The 12680-nt window shown below is 41.4% G+C and overlaps 1 protein-coding gene across 1 annotated transcript; it reads left to right on the top strand.

Annotated features, from left to right (window-relative positions):
- Window positions 1-203: 203 nt before the first annotated feature.
- LOC127582706 (arrestin domain-containing protein 5-like) lies at window positions 204-12391 on the top strand. The gene is made up of 3 exons (XM_052038268.1): window positions 204-480; window positions 10394-10620; window positions 11909-12391. The coding sequence occupies exons 1-3, from the start codon at window positions 204-206 to the stop codon at window positions 12389-12391; spliced, it is 987 nt and encodes a 328-aa protein (XP_051894228.1).
- The last annotated feature ends 289 nt before the right edge of the window (window positions 12392-12680 follow it).

Here is a 12680-nt window from a genome sequence, read left to right as displayed (position 1 = left end):
ATGAACCAACTGCAATATCAGATAAGTAGTTACATAACAAAAGGGCCCTCAGCTATTGACGCTGTGGGACCATTTGTCATTCCATTCGTGACATCATAATCACACTGAGCCTTGAATCTCAGCAGAGTTCCTAAACTGCTTCTCAGGAGACATGAAGTGAACAATCAATACCTGGGGAACTTGTCTGGAGTCCCAGCCTTGTCATGGGAACAGTTTCAGTGTTTGTTCCCATACCAAAGGTTACAAAATTGGAACTGATTTTTAAAGATGTAGTTTATATGGCTGGTGAGACAGTAAATGGGAAAGTAATCTTGGAGCTGAATGACCCTTTGTTCCTTTATTCGGTGAAATTGAAGATATCAGGCAAAGGATTTGTAGAGTGGATCGGGGAATCCAATGAGAGTCTCGATTACAACAGGAAAATCTACTGCAGTAATAAAGAAGATTATATTCATCACACCGTCACATTGTGGGGAGCAGGTACAAAGTTGAGATCAATCGTAGAAAACTTATTACTTCACAGCATGAATCAACTCAGGGCTACTTGACATTGCATGGTGGTATCCTTATGCTTTTAATTGCAAAATTGAAAGTGTTCTGCTTATGAAATGATGAAAGTACTGTGATTTATAGTATATCTCCAAATTCAGTAAGCTGAAGAACATGCTGATGTGATAGAAATAATAGTCCAGGACAGAATAAATGTGGGTTGATTGTATTAAGACCTGACTAGAAATAATGGAGACTGGAAGTGAGAGATAAATTCTTCACAGGAAGTAGTTATGTTAAGTAATCACCGTATACAAAATACGATATGTGAAATAGCCATAATAGAGATTTTTTTATTTCTTGCTGGTTCATTTGGTATTCTAATGTTAAACAAACTTACACATTGGGGTACAATTCTCCTGTCTGGAGCGGATACAAAATATCTTAAGACACTATTGTATGGAACAAAATTGGATTTCTCCCTCGTGTCCTACCCAGCAGCACTAAAAAGCAAATTATCTGATTATTATCACACTGCTGTTTGTGATACCTTGTAAGCTCCAAATTGGATGCAGTGTTTCCTACAATAAAATGGTGACCACACATCAAAAGTACTTAGTTTGTTGTAAACCACATTGGGATGTCTGAGGTCACAGAAGGTGCTATATAAATGCATTCATTCATGGGATATGGGGGATATGGGCATCACCGGTGATGCCAGCATTTTTTGTTCCCCCCCCCAGTTTCTCTGAACTGAGGAGGCAGTTAGAACTTAACCAGGAGTCCCACACAACAGGAGTCCCACACAACAGGAGTCCCACACAACAGACTGGGTTTCTTTCCCTAAAGAACAAGAATGAAACATATTTTTTTTTGATAGTCTAGTAGATTCACAAATGCTCTGACTAGCCTTAATTCCAGATTTTTTTAAAAATTCCCCAGCTGCCATGGTGGGATTCAAACTTCAATGGTGCAGAACTATGGTTGGGAGTCTAATAATGTAACTACTACAGTACTGTCAGCTGGGGAATTTAAATTCGAGTAACCAAATAGAAAAAAGCTGCATATCTCTGCCTGACCCACCATTAGCCAGTCTCTCTCTTTCACCAAGGAATCCAAGCCTCATTCACCATTTACTGTACCCTCCCTCCCTCTAAACCACTATTCCCCAATCTATAACACCAACAAGCCACTAAACCTCAGTCTGAATCTCTCCCCAATCTCCCATTACCCTCACTATATATAGAGTCATAATGTTATGCAGGACTGAAGCAGACATTTAAGACTACTGAGTCTTTACTGTCTATAAGGCTTTCTTCTACTCTAATCCTATGCTAATCCCATTTTATTCTCCCCACATTCCCCTCAATTTCTTCCAGTTCTACCACTCACTTAGGGAATACTTACAGTGGCCAGTTAACCTACCAACCCACTTATCTTTGGGATGTGGGAAGAAACTAGAGCACCCAGAGGAATGTCACATGGTTACAGGGAAATGTGCAAACCTCACACAACAGGAGATCAGGATCAGACCTGTGTCACTGGAGCTGTAAAACAGCTCGCTTCTCTCTTGCCAAGTCGCCACTTCCCAGTCTTGCTCACTTTCATCCTAATCTCCAGCCAGCATTACCACCAGTTCCAACCACCACCACCCCTCCGGACCCCCAACTTTGACTCTCAATTCCCCTGGCTGGCCAGGGTTCACTGCAAGTGCCTGCACTAAGTAGGTGGCAGTGATGACTTCACTGGGAAATTACTCAGGTTAACCTTCCTCCCAGGATAACAGTAATTATTGATGGTATTTCGCACAGTGCCTGTTATTCATAACGGTACTAAGTGGTTCAACCTACAAATCATTGAATTTCTGGATTGCAGGAGACCTCCCTGATCCTGTAAAGCACTGATCATTCTGGAAGACTTGAGAATCCTTAATATCAATTCAGATGTCATACATGTGTCTTGGATTGCAGGATATCGATCCTTGGAATTTGCCCTCATTGCATCTGTTTTATGTTCAGAAAAGATGCAACAATTGATAATTTCACATTGAGGAATATAGCTGCCACAAGAAGAACAGCCAGATGTGTGTGTGTGTGTGTGTGTGTGTGTGTGTGAGTGTTGAGGCAGTTGCAGTGCCCACCAAACTTAATTTTAGGGCCCATGAAAGCCCTGCTGATAGAATGTCACCTCACCCCCCTCCCCCCACCCCCCCACCCACCATTTGTGATAGGAAGACATTAATGAACTTACACAAAGCGAGTGAATTGCAGCATGGTTAAGTGTGAGACTGCTGGAGAAATTAAGCAGGCCACATGCTATTTGGATAATGTACACCTAAATGAGGCAGAAGACCAGAGAGAAATCAGGAGTTACAGATACATAAAATCACTGAAGTAGCAATGCAGATTAATGCGGAATAAAAGCACTGACATTGAAAAGAAGTTACAATAGGCTGATATAAAATACCTGTTATATTGCAAATAAAAACTACCGATGTTGGAAATGTTAAACTGCCCTTGGTGCATTATGCACAGTTCTGTTCTCCATATTATAAACAGGATAAAATAGCACAGAAAAAGTTGCAGAAAAGACTTATGATACTATGATACTTATGATACATATGAAAAATGATACTAGAAGTGAGAGGTTATAGCTGTTATGAAAAATTAAACAGGCTACTGAACTGTCAAAAAAACACCTGTTTCACTAATGTTTCCAATTGTGGGCGCATGTAGAGCTGTGAGTCATAAATATAAGTAGATCATTAAAATGTCTGATTGGATGTTCAGTTAGAACTTCTTAATGCCACCATCAGATGCAACTGAGCCAAGAGGCTGAGATGAGTCACAGAAAAACCAGATATATGCTTGAATGAGATCTGAATGTAGGGCCTGTATCTGTGCTGTAAGTATTTTGTCAAACCTTGCAACAAAGTCCGGTCTCTTTCAAAGAATACTCTGCTCTTTCCTCTGGATTTGCAGACTTTTTAACCTTTACTTTCATGATTGAATGATGCCCTAAAAGGCGTAATCTGCCTTTGCATTGTAACGGGTTCAGCACATAGTACTTTTATAAGATCACTCCATGATTTGCATTAAGCATACATAAATAAAATCTGAATTAAGTCAAACAGGTAAACCAGAAGAAGTGCAAAAGAATGATTCCATGTATCAGTTCAGAGTAGGAAAAAAGAAACATAGCATGCAGCAGACAGGACAGCAGGATAGACCAACACAGGGATAATGATCCCATGAGAGCCATTATGTCTTGAGTTATGTAGTACCTCCACACGAAGGAGCATTTACAAGGGGGTGAGGAAGTTAGAGCAGGGGCCTAGAACAATGGGGGTATGGGAAACTTACAAATTAGAGATTGATTAAAGCTTTTCATTAGGTTTTGATGGGATTGATGGAGAGAGTAATACTTCATCCATCAATCCCATCCCAAGCACAACACTACTTGGATCCATATAGCATCCTTTGTGTTCAAAATCAACAATGTAATAATGGGAGTATTATCTGTTAAAATGATATTAATTTAGCCATAGTCCTCCACAGTAGAGAATTCCAAAGATTCAGCACTCTCTGGGTAAAGAAATTTCTTGAAAAGCTAAAACCCTGCAGATGCTGGAAATCCAAAATAAGAACAGAAAATGCTGGAAATACTCAGCAGCTCAGCATCTGTAGACAGAAAAACAAAGTTAACAGTTCAACTTGACGGCCCTTCATTAGAATTTCTTCTCATCTCTGTCCTGAATGGCTAACTCTTTAATTTGAAACTGTGATCCCTGACTGTAGATATCCCAGCCAGGGTCCACGGTATCCCTGTACCCACCCTGTCAAGTCCCTAAAGAATTGTCACTGTTTCACCTCTCAATCTTATAAACTTGAGAGAGAACAGGCCCAGTATACTTAACCTTTCCTCAGATAACAAACCCACCATCCTAAGAATCAACATGGTATACCTTCACTTCACTCCCTCTGCGGTGAGTTTGTCTATCCTTAGCTAGGGAGACAGAGTTGTAAATAATATTTTCTCAAGATGCTGCATAGCTGGAGCAAGGTGACTCTACTTCTGTGCTCAAATGCTCTTGCAATAAAGTCCAACATACCATTTGTCTTACAGTTGTTACTGAACAGTCATATTAACTTCCAGTAATCATGTATTGGTATTGGTTTATTATTACTTGTACCGAGGTACAGTGAAAAACTTGCCTTGCATACTGTTCATACAGATCAATTCATTACACAGTTCATTGAGGTAGTACAAGGTAAAAACAATAACAGAATACAGTGTCACAGTTACAGGGAAGTGTATTGCAGGTAGACAATAAGATGCAAGGCCAAACAAGGTAGATTGTGAGGTCAAGAGTCCATCTTGTCGCATAAGGGAACCGTTCAATAGTCCTATCACCATGGGATAGAAGCTGTCCTTGAGCCTGGTGGCATGTGCCCTCAGGCTTCTGTATCTCCTGCCTGATGGGAGAGGAGAGAAGAGAGAATCACCCGGGTGGGTGGGGTCTTTGATTATGCTGGCTGCTTCACCAAGGCAGCGAGACATATAGTCAGAGTCCATGGAGGGGAGGCTTATTTCTGTACTGCGCTGGGCTGTGTCCACAACTCTCTGCAGTTTCTTGTGGTCCTGGACAGAGCAGTTGGCATACCAAGCCGTGATGCATCTAGATAGGATGTTTTCTATGGTGCATCGATAAAAGTCGGTGAGTATCAAAGGGGGCATGCCAAATTTCTTTAGCCTCCTGAAGAAGTAGAGGCGCTGGTGAGCTTTCTTGACCGTGGCATCTACGTGGTTGGACCAGGACAGGCTATTGGTGTTGTTTACTCCTCGGAACTTGAAGCTTTCAACCCTCTCGACCTCAGCACCAATGACGTAGACAGGTGCATGTACACTGCCCCCTTTCCTGAAGCTCTTTTGTTTTTCTGACATTGAGGAAAAGATTGTTGTCATGACACCACATCACTAAGCTCTATATCTCCTTCCTGTACTCCAACATCATTATTTGAGATATGGCCTATTACGGTGGTATCATCTGCAAATTTGTAGATGGATTTAGAGCAGAATCTGGCCACACAGTCATGAGTGTATAGGGAGTAGAGAAGAGGGCTGAGGAGGCAGCCTGTGGGGCACCAGTGTTGAGAATAATTGTGCCGGAGGTATTGCTACCTATCCTCACTGATTGCGGTCTGTTGGTCAGAAAATCAAGGATCCAGTTACTGAGGGAGGTGTTGAGTCCCAAGTCTTGGAGTTTGGTGATGAGTTTGCTTGGAATTATAGTATTGATGGCAGGGCTGTAGTTAGTAAGGCGGACCTGTAGTCGATAACCTGTACCATAAAGTGTAATTAATGGCAAAAAAACAAACTGCTGGAGAACTCAGACTGTCAAACAGTGTCTCTGGAGGGAGAGGGATGGTTGATGTTTTGAGTCAAGACCTTGCATCAGAACTAAGAGTGTAGACTGGAGATAACCAGTTTAAAGATGTGAGAAGGAGGGGTGAGGCAGGGACTGGCACATGATAGGTGGATGAGGAGGTGGATGATGGGCTGATGGATCGTGGGGGAATGGGAGGGGTGGAATTGGGAGTCAGCGGCTGGTGGGTGATAGGGAGAGACAGAAAGGAGAGGGAGTAAAGGGGGGGGAAGATGGAGCCAGGTGGGGGGAGGGGAGGGTGGAGAGAGAGACAGAGGCTGGAAGGTCAGAACTGAAGACGCAAGAGGCTGCGGATGCTGGAATCTGATATGTAAGGAATCTGATAAGTGGGACACAGTAAGGGAGGGATGATGGTCAGATGGAACCCATCGGGGGAGAGGATAAGAGACCCAGCAGGTAAAGTGTGTGGGTGATGGACAGATAGAACCAGGTGGCGGAGGGCAACAACATTGGCTGACGGGGGCAGCTGGGGGTGTTTGGAAAAAGGGGAGGTAAGAGAACCTTGGTAGATCAGAAGTAGAGAGAAATGAACATGGGAGTTGCAGGTTGCCTGAAATTAGAAAATTCAATGTTCATACTGTTTTTACCATTGCAATTTTGGAATTGAGGCAGCTAATTGCTCCCTTGTAATGAGATAATGACCAAAAATCTTTAGGTATTTCAGATTTTGCTTGAGGCATCAATGTTAGTCAGGACAGCATTAGAAGTTCCTTGCAGTTCCTCAAAGATATTTTATCTCCACCTGTGAGGGCAGAAGGGGGTCTCATTAGTTTAATGTCTCATCTGAGGGTGGCATCTCCAGAATGCCAACCTCAATTTTATGCACAAACTCTTGGAGTGGAACTTAAACCCACAAATTTGTGACTCAGATGTGAGAGTGCCATATTTTTTTCCTCAGTTCGTGGTTTGCTAACAAGATTGGATTTTGAGAAGTGACTCATCACAAAGTTTCTTTGATCTCGTTTGAACTGTCCTTCTGTTTCTCATTATAAAAGAATCATCTATTTTGTGCTTTAAATCAAACTCTTTCAGTGCTGTGTTTTGGCAATACCTAGATTAGGGCGATATCCTGCAGCAGCTGGCTTGTCAGGGGATTGGAAGGCAATTTCATTATTGTATCATTGAGTGCTAGAAATATGACTGGAGGAGAAAATAGGGGAATTTTACTGATGTATTCTCAGTCATCAGGAAGTTGAATCCTGAGAATGTTAATCATGGGAATCACAGAAATATTACTGCATGGAACGAGACCATTTGGCCCATTGAGTTCATGCCAATTCTATCAAAGTGCAATTGGGTTAGCCCCACTAACCTGCCTGCTCCCCATAGCCCTGCTAATTCTTTTGTTTAAGTAAATGGCGGCATGATAACGTAGTGGTTAGTGTAGCGCTATTACAGGGCCAGTGATCGGGGTTCAATTCCTGCCACTGTCTGTAAGGAGTTTGTAAGTTCTCCCGTGACTGTGTGGGTTTCCTCCAGGTGCTCTGGTTTCCTCCCACATTCCAAAGACGTACGGGTTAGTAGATTAACATGGGTGTAATTGGGCAGCGTGGACTCGTTGAGCCAGAATATCCTGTTACCATGCTGTATAAATAAAGTTTAAAGTTTAAATGAAAATCAAAAAAGCTGCAGATGCTGGAAATCTGAAATAAAAACAGAAAATACTGGAAAATCTCTGCAGTCAGGCAGCATCCGTGGAAGGAGAAACAATCATCATTTCAGATTGAGGACCCTTCATCAGATCTGAGAAAAAGAGAAATCAAGTTAGCCTAAGTGGCAGAGAAGATGTGGGAGGACAAATGGGTGGAAAAAAGGAGATGTCTGTAACAGGGTGAAATGATGGGTCCATTCAGTGGAGCAACACACAAAGATGTTGGAGGAACTCAGTGAGTCAGGGAGCATCAGCAGAGGGAAATGGACAGTCGAATTTTTGGGAAGCTGCTGCCTGACCCGCTGAGTCCCTCCAGCACTTTCGTGTGTTGCTCCAGATTTCCAGCATCTGCAGTCTCTCTTGTGTGGCCACTGAATGGACAGTTCGGCTCCTTTGTCTGTGTCATGTGTTGCAAATGTTGTGAAGTCTGGATGATGATGTATATGATGAAGGGACTTGCCAAGCAGGCCAGAATGTACAAAGAAAGAAAAAAAAAGGAAAAAAAGAATTGGCAAGCAAAACTGGCCAGTCCTGATACAAACAGAAGGAAGGGACAAGTTATCTGAAGTTGGAGAATCAATATTGAGGCCTGCAGGCTACAATTTACCCAAACATTTATTTTTATGCAATGAGAACACTGCCTCAGGAATATTTTTTTCAAGTATATGTCCAGCTTTCCAACCAAACACTATAACTGAATTTTCCTCTGCTATCCCTATTCCAGACCTGACCATTCACTGTTTGTTGAACAGGACCTTCTTGGCCATGATCGTCTCCACACTAGATTTGCCTGCTGGCACTGACTATTAAAGTTCACCTGAAAGTGACCCTTTGGATTCAGGCACTTCAGTTTTCTGATACCTGTGGAACTCCACACAGCAATCTTCAGGAGAGTATGACAAAACTAAAGTATGACACTGTTCTATTGCGCAATGATGCATTATCAGCACAGCATCTCCCGCACTGCTATGCAAGATTATTATATTATATCCAACAATAAAAAATGTTCCTAAATCTTCCATCAGGATTTCTCAAAGCTTTGGACATGAGAAAAGAAAAGCTAGAGGAATGGAGTTGACAACATAATATTGCTCTGTTTCTACTGAGAAACTTTAGTCCAGTTTTTTTTCTGTTTGTTTGGTTTTTAAAAATTTTTTTTTCCTTAGCTTAGTTTGGTTTGATATACTGTTTACAAATTTTCTTATTGTTTTGGGGATTTTTTTTTCTTTCTCTTATATTTTATAATAAATCTTTTTCTTTCCTTTCTTTTATATTATATTCATTCAGTGATAGATCGTTGGATCCACAGATTTTTTTATATACTTTATTGTTTTTTATGATTATCCATGCCATGATTGTTCTTCCGATCTCTTTGTATTACATCTACAAACATTGATGTTATATATTAATCTGTATTAATTTGAAAACTAATAAAAAGATTGAAAAAGAAAGAGAAAAGAAAAGCTTCATTTGAGAGGAGCTCCCTTCGGCCTCCAGACTCTCTGCTCATTAAAAGTATTTTTGTCCGTCTATTTTATCAGTTTTATGACAGAGTTACAGAACACCTCTGAACTTACTTTTCTTGGTTCTCCTGAGCACCATGTTGGATCCTTTTGCATTCTTTTCTATGACATTCATACTCGCTTCCTTTCCTCTACAACCCTCAAAAGTCAGTATTCTTTAGTATTATCATTTGACTCATTTATCTTCCTTCTTGCTCAAGGAAAGAGAGGAAGATCTATTTATGGGGAAGCTGTTTAAGCACTCAAGGAAGAAAGGATTTGAAGAATATGCTTATTTACATTAGTTCACGAGGAATGGGAGGAACCTCTCATGGAACACACAAGAACACAAGAAGAACACAAGCACACAAGAAGATCCACCTGGCCCCTCAGGACCGCCTTGTCCCTCAATATGATCATGGCTGATCTTCCTCAGGTCTCAACTCCTCTTCTGTACCAATTCCCCATAGCCCTCAATTCTCTGATCTTTCAGAAATGTATGTAGCTCCTTTTAAGATATCTCCAGTCAGAATAAACCATGTGAGTTGAATGACCTGTGTCTCTTGGTATAATTCCATGTAAAAGGCTGAACTCTTGAGGGAATAGGAGGCTAGTGGGCTAAGTTTTGCATTGGAATTCTCTAGCAAGGATCTTTTACAGAAAAAAAGACTGAATGAAGATTATCTGATCGTTCTGGACTTTAAGGCTCTATGATTGTGCAGTGTTCAATCTTGGTGGTGTCCTTCTCTTTGAACCTTGGTGCTTCACTTAGATTTCTCAATTAAAATAAGGTTATGTTTAAAATATCACAGCCCTGGTTGTGTTGGTCACAAATCTTTGCAGTTTGTAATTCACACAAAATTCACAAATAAATCATACTATCCCATAGTTGATTATGATATCAGTTATAGCTTAATGGTAGCAATCTCATCTGTGAAAGAACACTGTAGGTTCAGGAACTTCGGGACATGAGCATAATGTCATGTGTAGAACCAAGGGAGTAGTGAACTGTTGGAAGTGTCATTTTTGATATTAAATTGGGTATGTCTGTCCTTAATAAGTGTAGTAGATGCAATGGTACTCATTCAAAGAAGAGCAGATTTGTTTTCCTCAATGTCTTGATGACTATTTATCCTTCATTCAAAATCACGATGAAAAATTATTTGCCACACTGCACTCTGTGGGACTTTACTGTTTGTAATGTGGCTGCCAAATTTACGACATTAAAACGGCAATTGAATCGCTGATTGTAGGGTACTTTGTGATGGCACTGTCTAAACACATCACTGCCCTTTCTTTCCACAGATTACGATGCTGAGGGATTGGAACAGGTCCTTGAAGCCGGCACCCATGACTTCCAATTCAGCTATAAACTAAATGATTCTCTTCCATCCAGCTTTCGTGGCAAACATGGCAAAATTCGTTATTATGTGCGAGCGCTCTGCACAGCCACCGGAGGAACCATAGCACAGGTGGAAAAGGACTTGAAAGTACAAGAAACATTCAACCTTAACATTGACCCTGCTAATAAGGTACCTACTTCTGTCCAATTCGAGAGCTATCAAATAGTAAAAGCTATAAGCTGTTAGCAGCACAGCAGACAAAAATCACACCTGATTGCAAACTTTGTTGCCAGTCAACTGAAGACTCTTTGTTGGGTTAGCAGTGTTGGAAGTGTGCCCTGTATTCTGAGTGAATGATAGTTCTTCGTGTGACAGTTGAGACAGTCAACATTGGCAGGATATTAAATTGTAACAACTGAGCTTCCTGCTTACATCCAGTATGAATCACAGGACATTGGGATATTAGGGCAGCAGAGTGCTGCAGTGAGCAGAGCTGCTGCCTCACAGCTCCAGTGGCCTAGGCATGAATTCAGTCACGATCGCCAATGCTGTCTGCGTGGACCTTATACATTCTCCCCGTGACCACATGAGTTCTGCCTAGGTGCTCCATTTTCCTTCCTCATCCCACATCCACAACATGCAGGTGGCGGGTTAATTGGCTGCTGTAAATTGCCCCTAGTATGTAGAATCTAGAAGGGTGGAGGAGTTGGTGAGAATGTGGGGGGAATAAAATGGGTTAAGGTAGGATAGTGTAAAAATGGATGCTTCATGGTTGGTGCAGACTTGATGGGGTGAAGGGACTGTTTCTGTGCTGTATTTCTCTATGACTCTAAGACAGTGATCATCAATAGACATCTGACTTTTATTTGGTCAATCATACCAAGGATTGTGATGTCCATTGTGGCATTCCCACTGTTGCTCCAGCCCACCTTGGCCAATGAAGCACTAACTAGCTATCAAACTTGCACCATCCTGACATGCACGCCTCTAGTTTAAAGACAGCTCCTCCAATAGTGCAGTGCTCTCTCAGCAGGCAATCAATATGTGCTTCCTGCCTGCTTCCCTCGTGGTATAATCTTTGGAATAGTACACTCCATACAGTTGTGAGGAGAACATACAATGTAGAACATGAGAAATAGAAACAGGAGTGGATTATAACAATCCTTCTGTTTTGCTCTGCCATGACGGATCCTGGGCTTCAGATATGCTTTCCACCCCCAACACGATATGCCCCAGTCCCCTTCCACACAGATAATCAAATGCAACAAGGATTACAGATACATTTTATAGTTATATTGAGTCTACAGCAGAGAAACTTGTAATTTGGCCCAATTGCTCTATTCCTGTGCTGTGCCTCATGTGAGTTTCACCACAATTCCCAAAATCTTACAATGTCTAAACTGTTGAATCATTGTGCCTTTCAAGCTTTGTCATTCTACCTTACAACAGATATGCCATTTCTCCCCCTTATCTCCAGCTTCCTCTGATGTTTGCAGCTGAGAAAGACATCTCATACTGGTGCTGGAAGTTCCCAGGGATTGCTATGACTGTAACAGTGGACAAGAGAGGATTTGTCCCAGGTGACGACATCATCATCACGTCTGAAATAAGCAACCAAACACCAAAGTACCTCCGTCTAATATCATACACCATTGCCGCTGAGATCAAATACAAAGCATTTGTCCAGGAGGCCTTTTGTGACCACTATCGGGAGTTAATTGAGAAAAGCAATCTGAAGACGATGCAGGCAGCAATCGAGGCACCGCCAAGACAGGTCACGAAAATCCTTGGATCCTTACAGCTGCCTAAACCAATGTTTGTCACTGACATGTCGAGATGTAAGATTATATCAGTCTCATACCAGCTGGAAGTAGCAATCCCCATCCCAACACATCGAATCATGGTTACCGCTAGAGCTCCCATTAAGATTGGAACGATTCCTGTCCACTTCACTCTATAGAGTTTGCCATTGCAGTATTTGAATACCAATTATTAAATATTAGAGTTTGTATTTACTTTATATGAGAGTCCAAGATCAGATACATTACATCATGTGTTAAATAGCTACAAAAACTGCTAAATACAAACGGTAACAAATATGCCTTTATCACTTTTCTAAAATAAATATATTATTTAAGTTTTCAGTTACAGTGCAGTGTATGACGGAAGTGGATGGTATTATGAACATACAAAAAGGTCAGCTATCCATCAAATCTGCCCGATACACACAATAACTGAAACATAGTGCC

The sequence above is a fragment of the Pristis pectinata genome, chromosome 24 (genome assembly GCF_009764475.1).
Source record: "Pristis pectinata isolate sPriPec2 chromosome 24, sPriPec2.1.pri, whole genome shotgun sequence".
Lineage (NCBI taxonomy): Eukaryota > Metazoa > Chordata > Chondrichthyes > Rhinopristiformes > Pristidae > Pristis > Pristis pectinata.
This window is presented reverse-complemented; position numbering and strand designations above follow the sequence as displayed.

What these genes read in the sequence shown, in the direction of transcription:
- LOC127582706 (XM_052038268.1), top strand. Translation starts at nt 204, where the DNA reads ATGGGAACAGTTTCAGTGTTTGTTCCCATACCAAAGGTTACAAAATTG. An exon ending in CGTCACATTGTGGGGAGCAG is followed by an intron (nt 481 to 10,393) that starts GTACAAAGTTGA and finishes TTCTTTCCACAG; the next exon opens with ATTACGATGCTGAGGGATTG. An exon ending in ACATTGACCCTGCTAATAAG is followed by an intron (nt 10,621 to 11,908) that starts GTACCTACTTCT and finishes CCTTATCTCCAG; the next exon opens with CTTCCTCTGATGTTTGCAGC.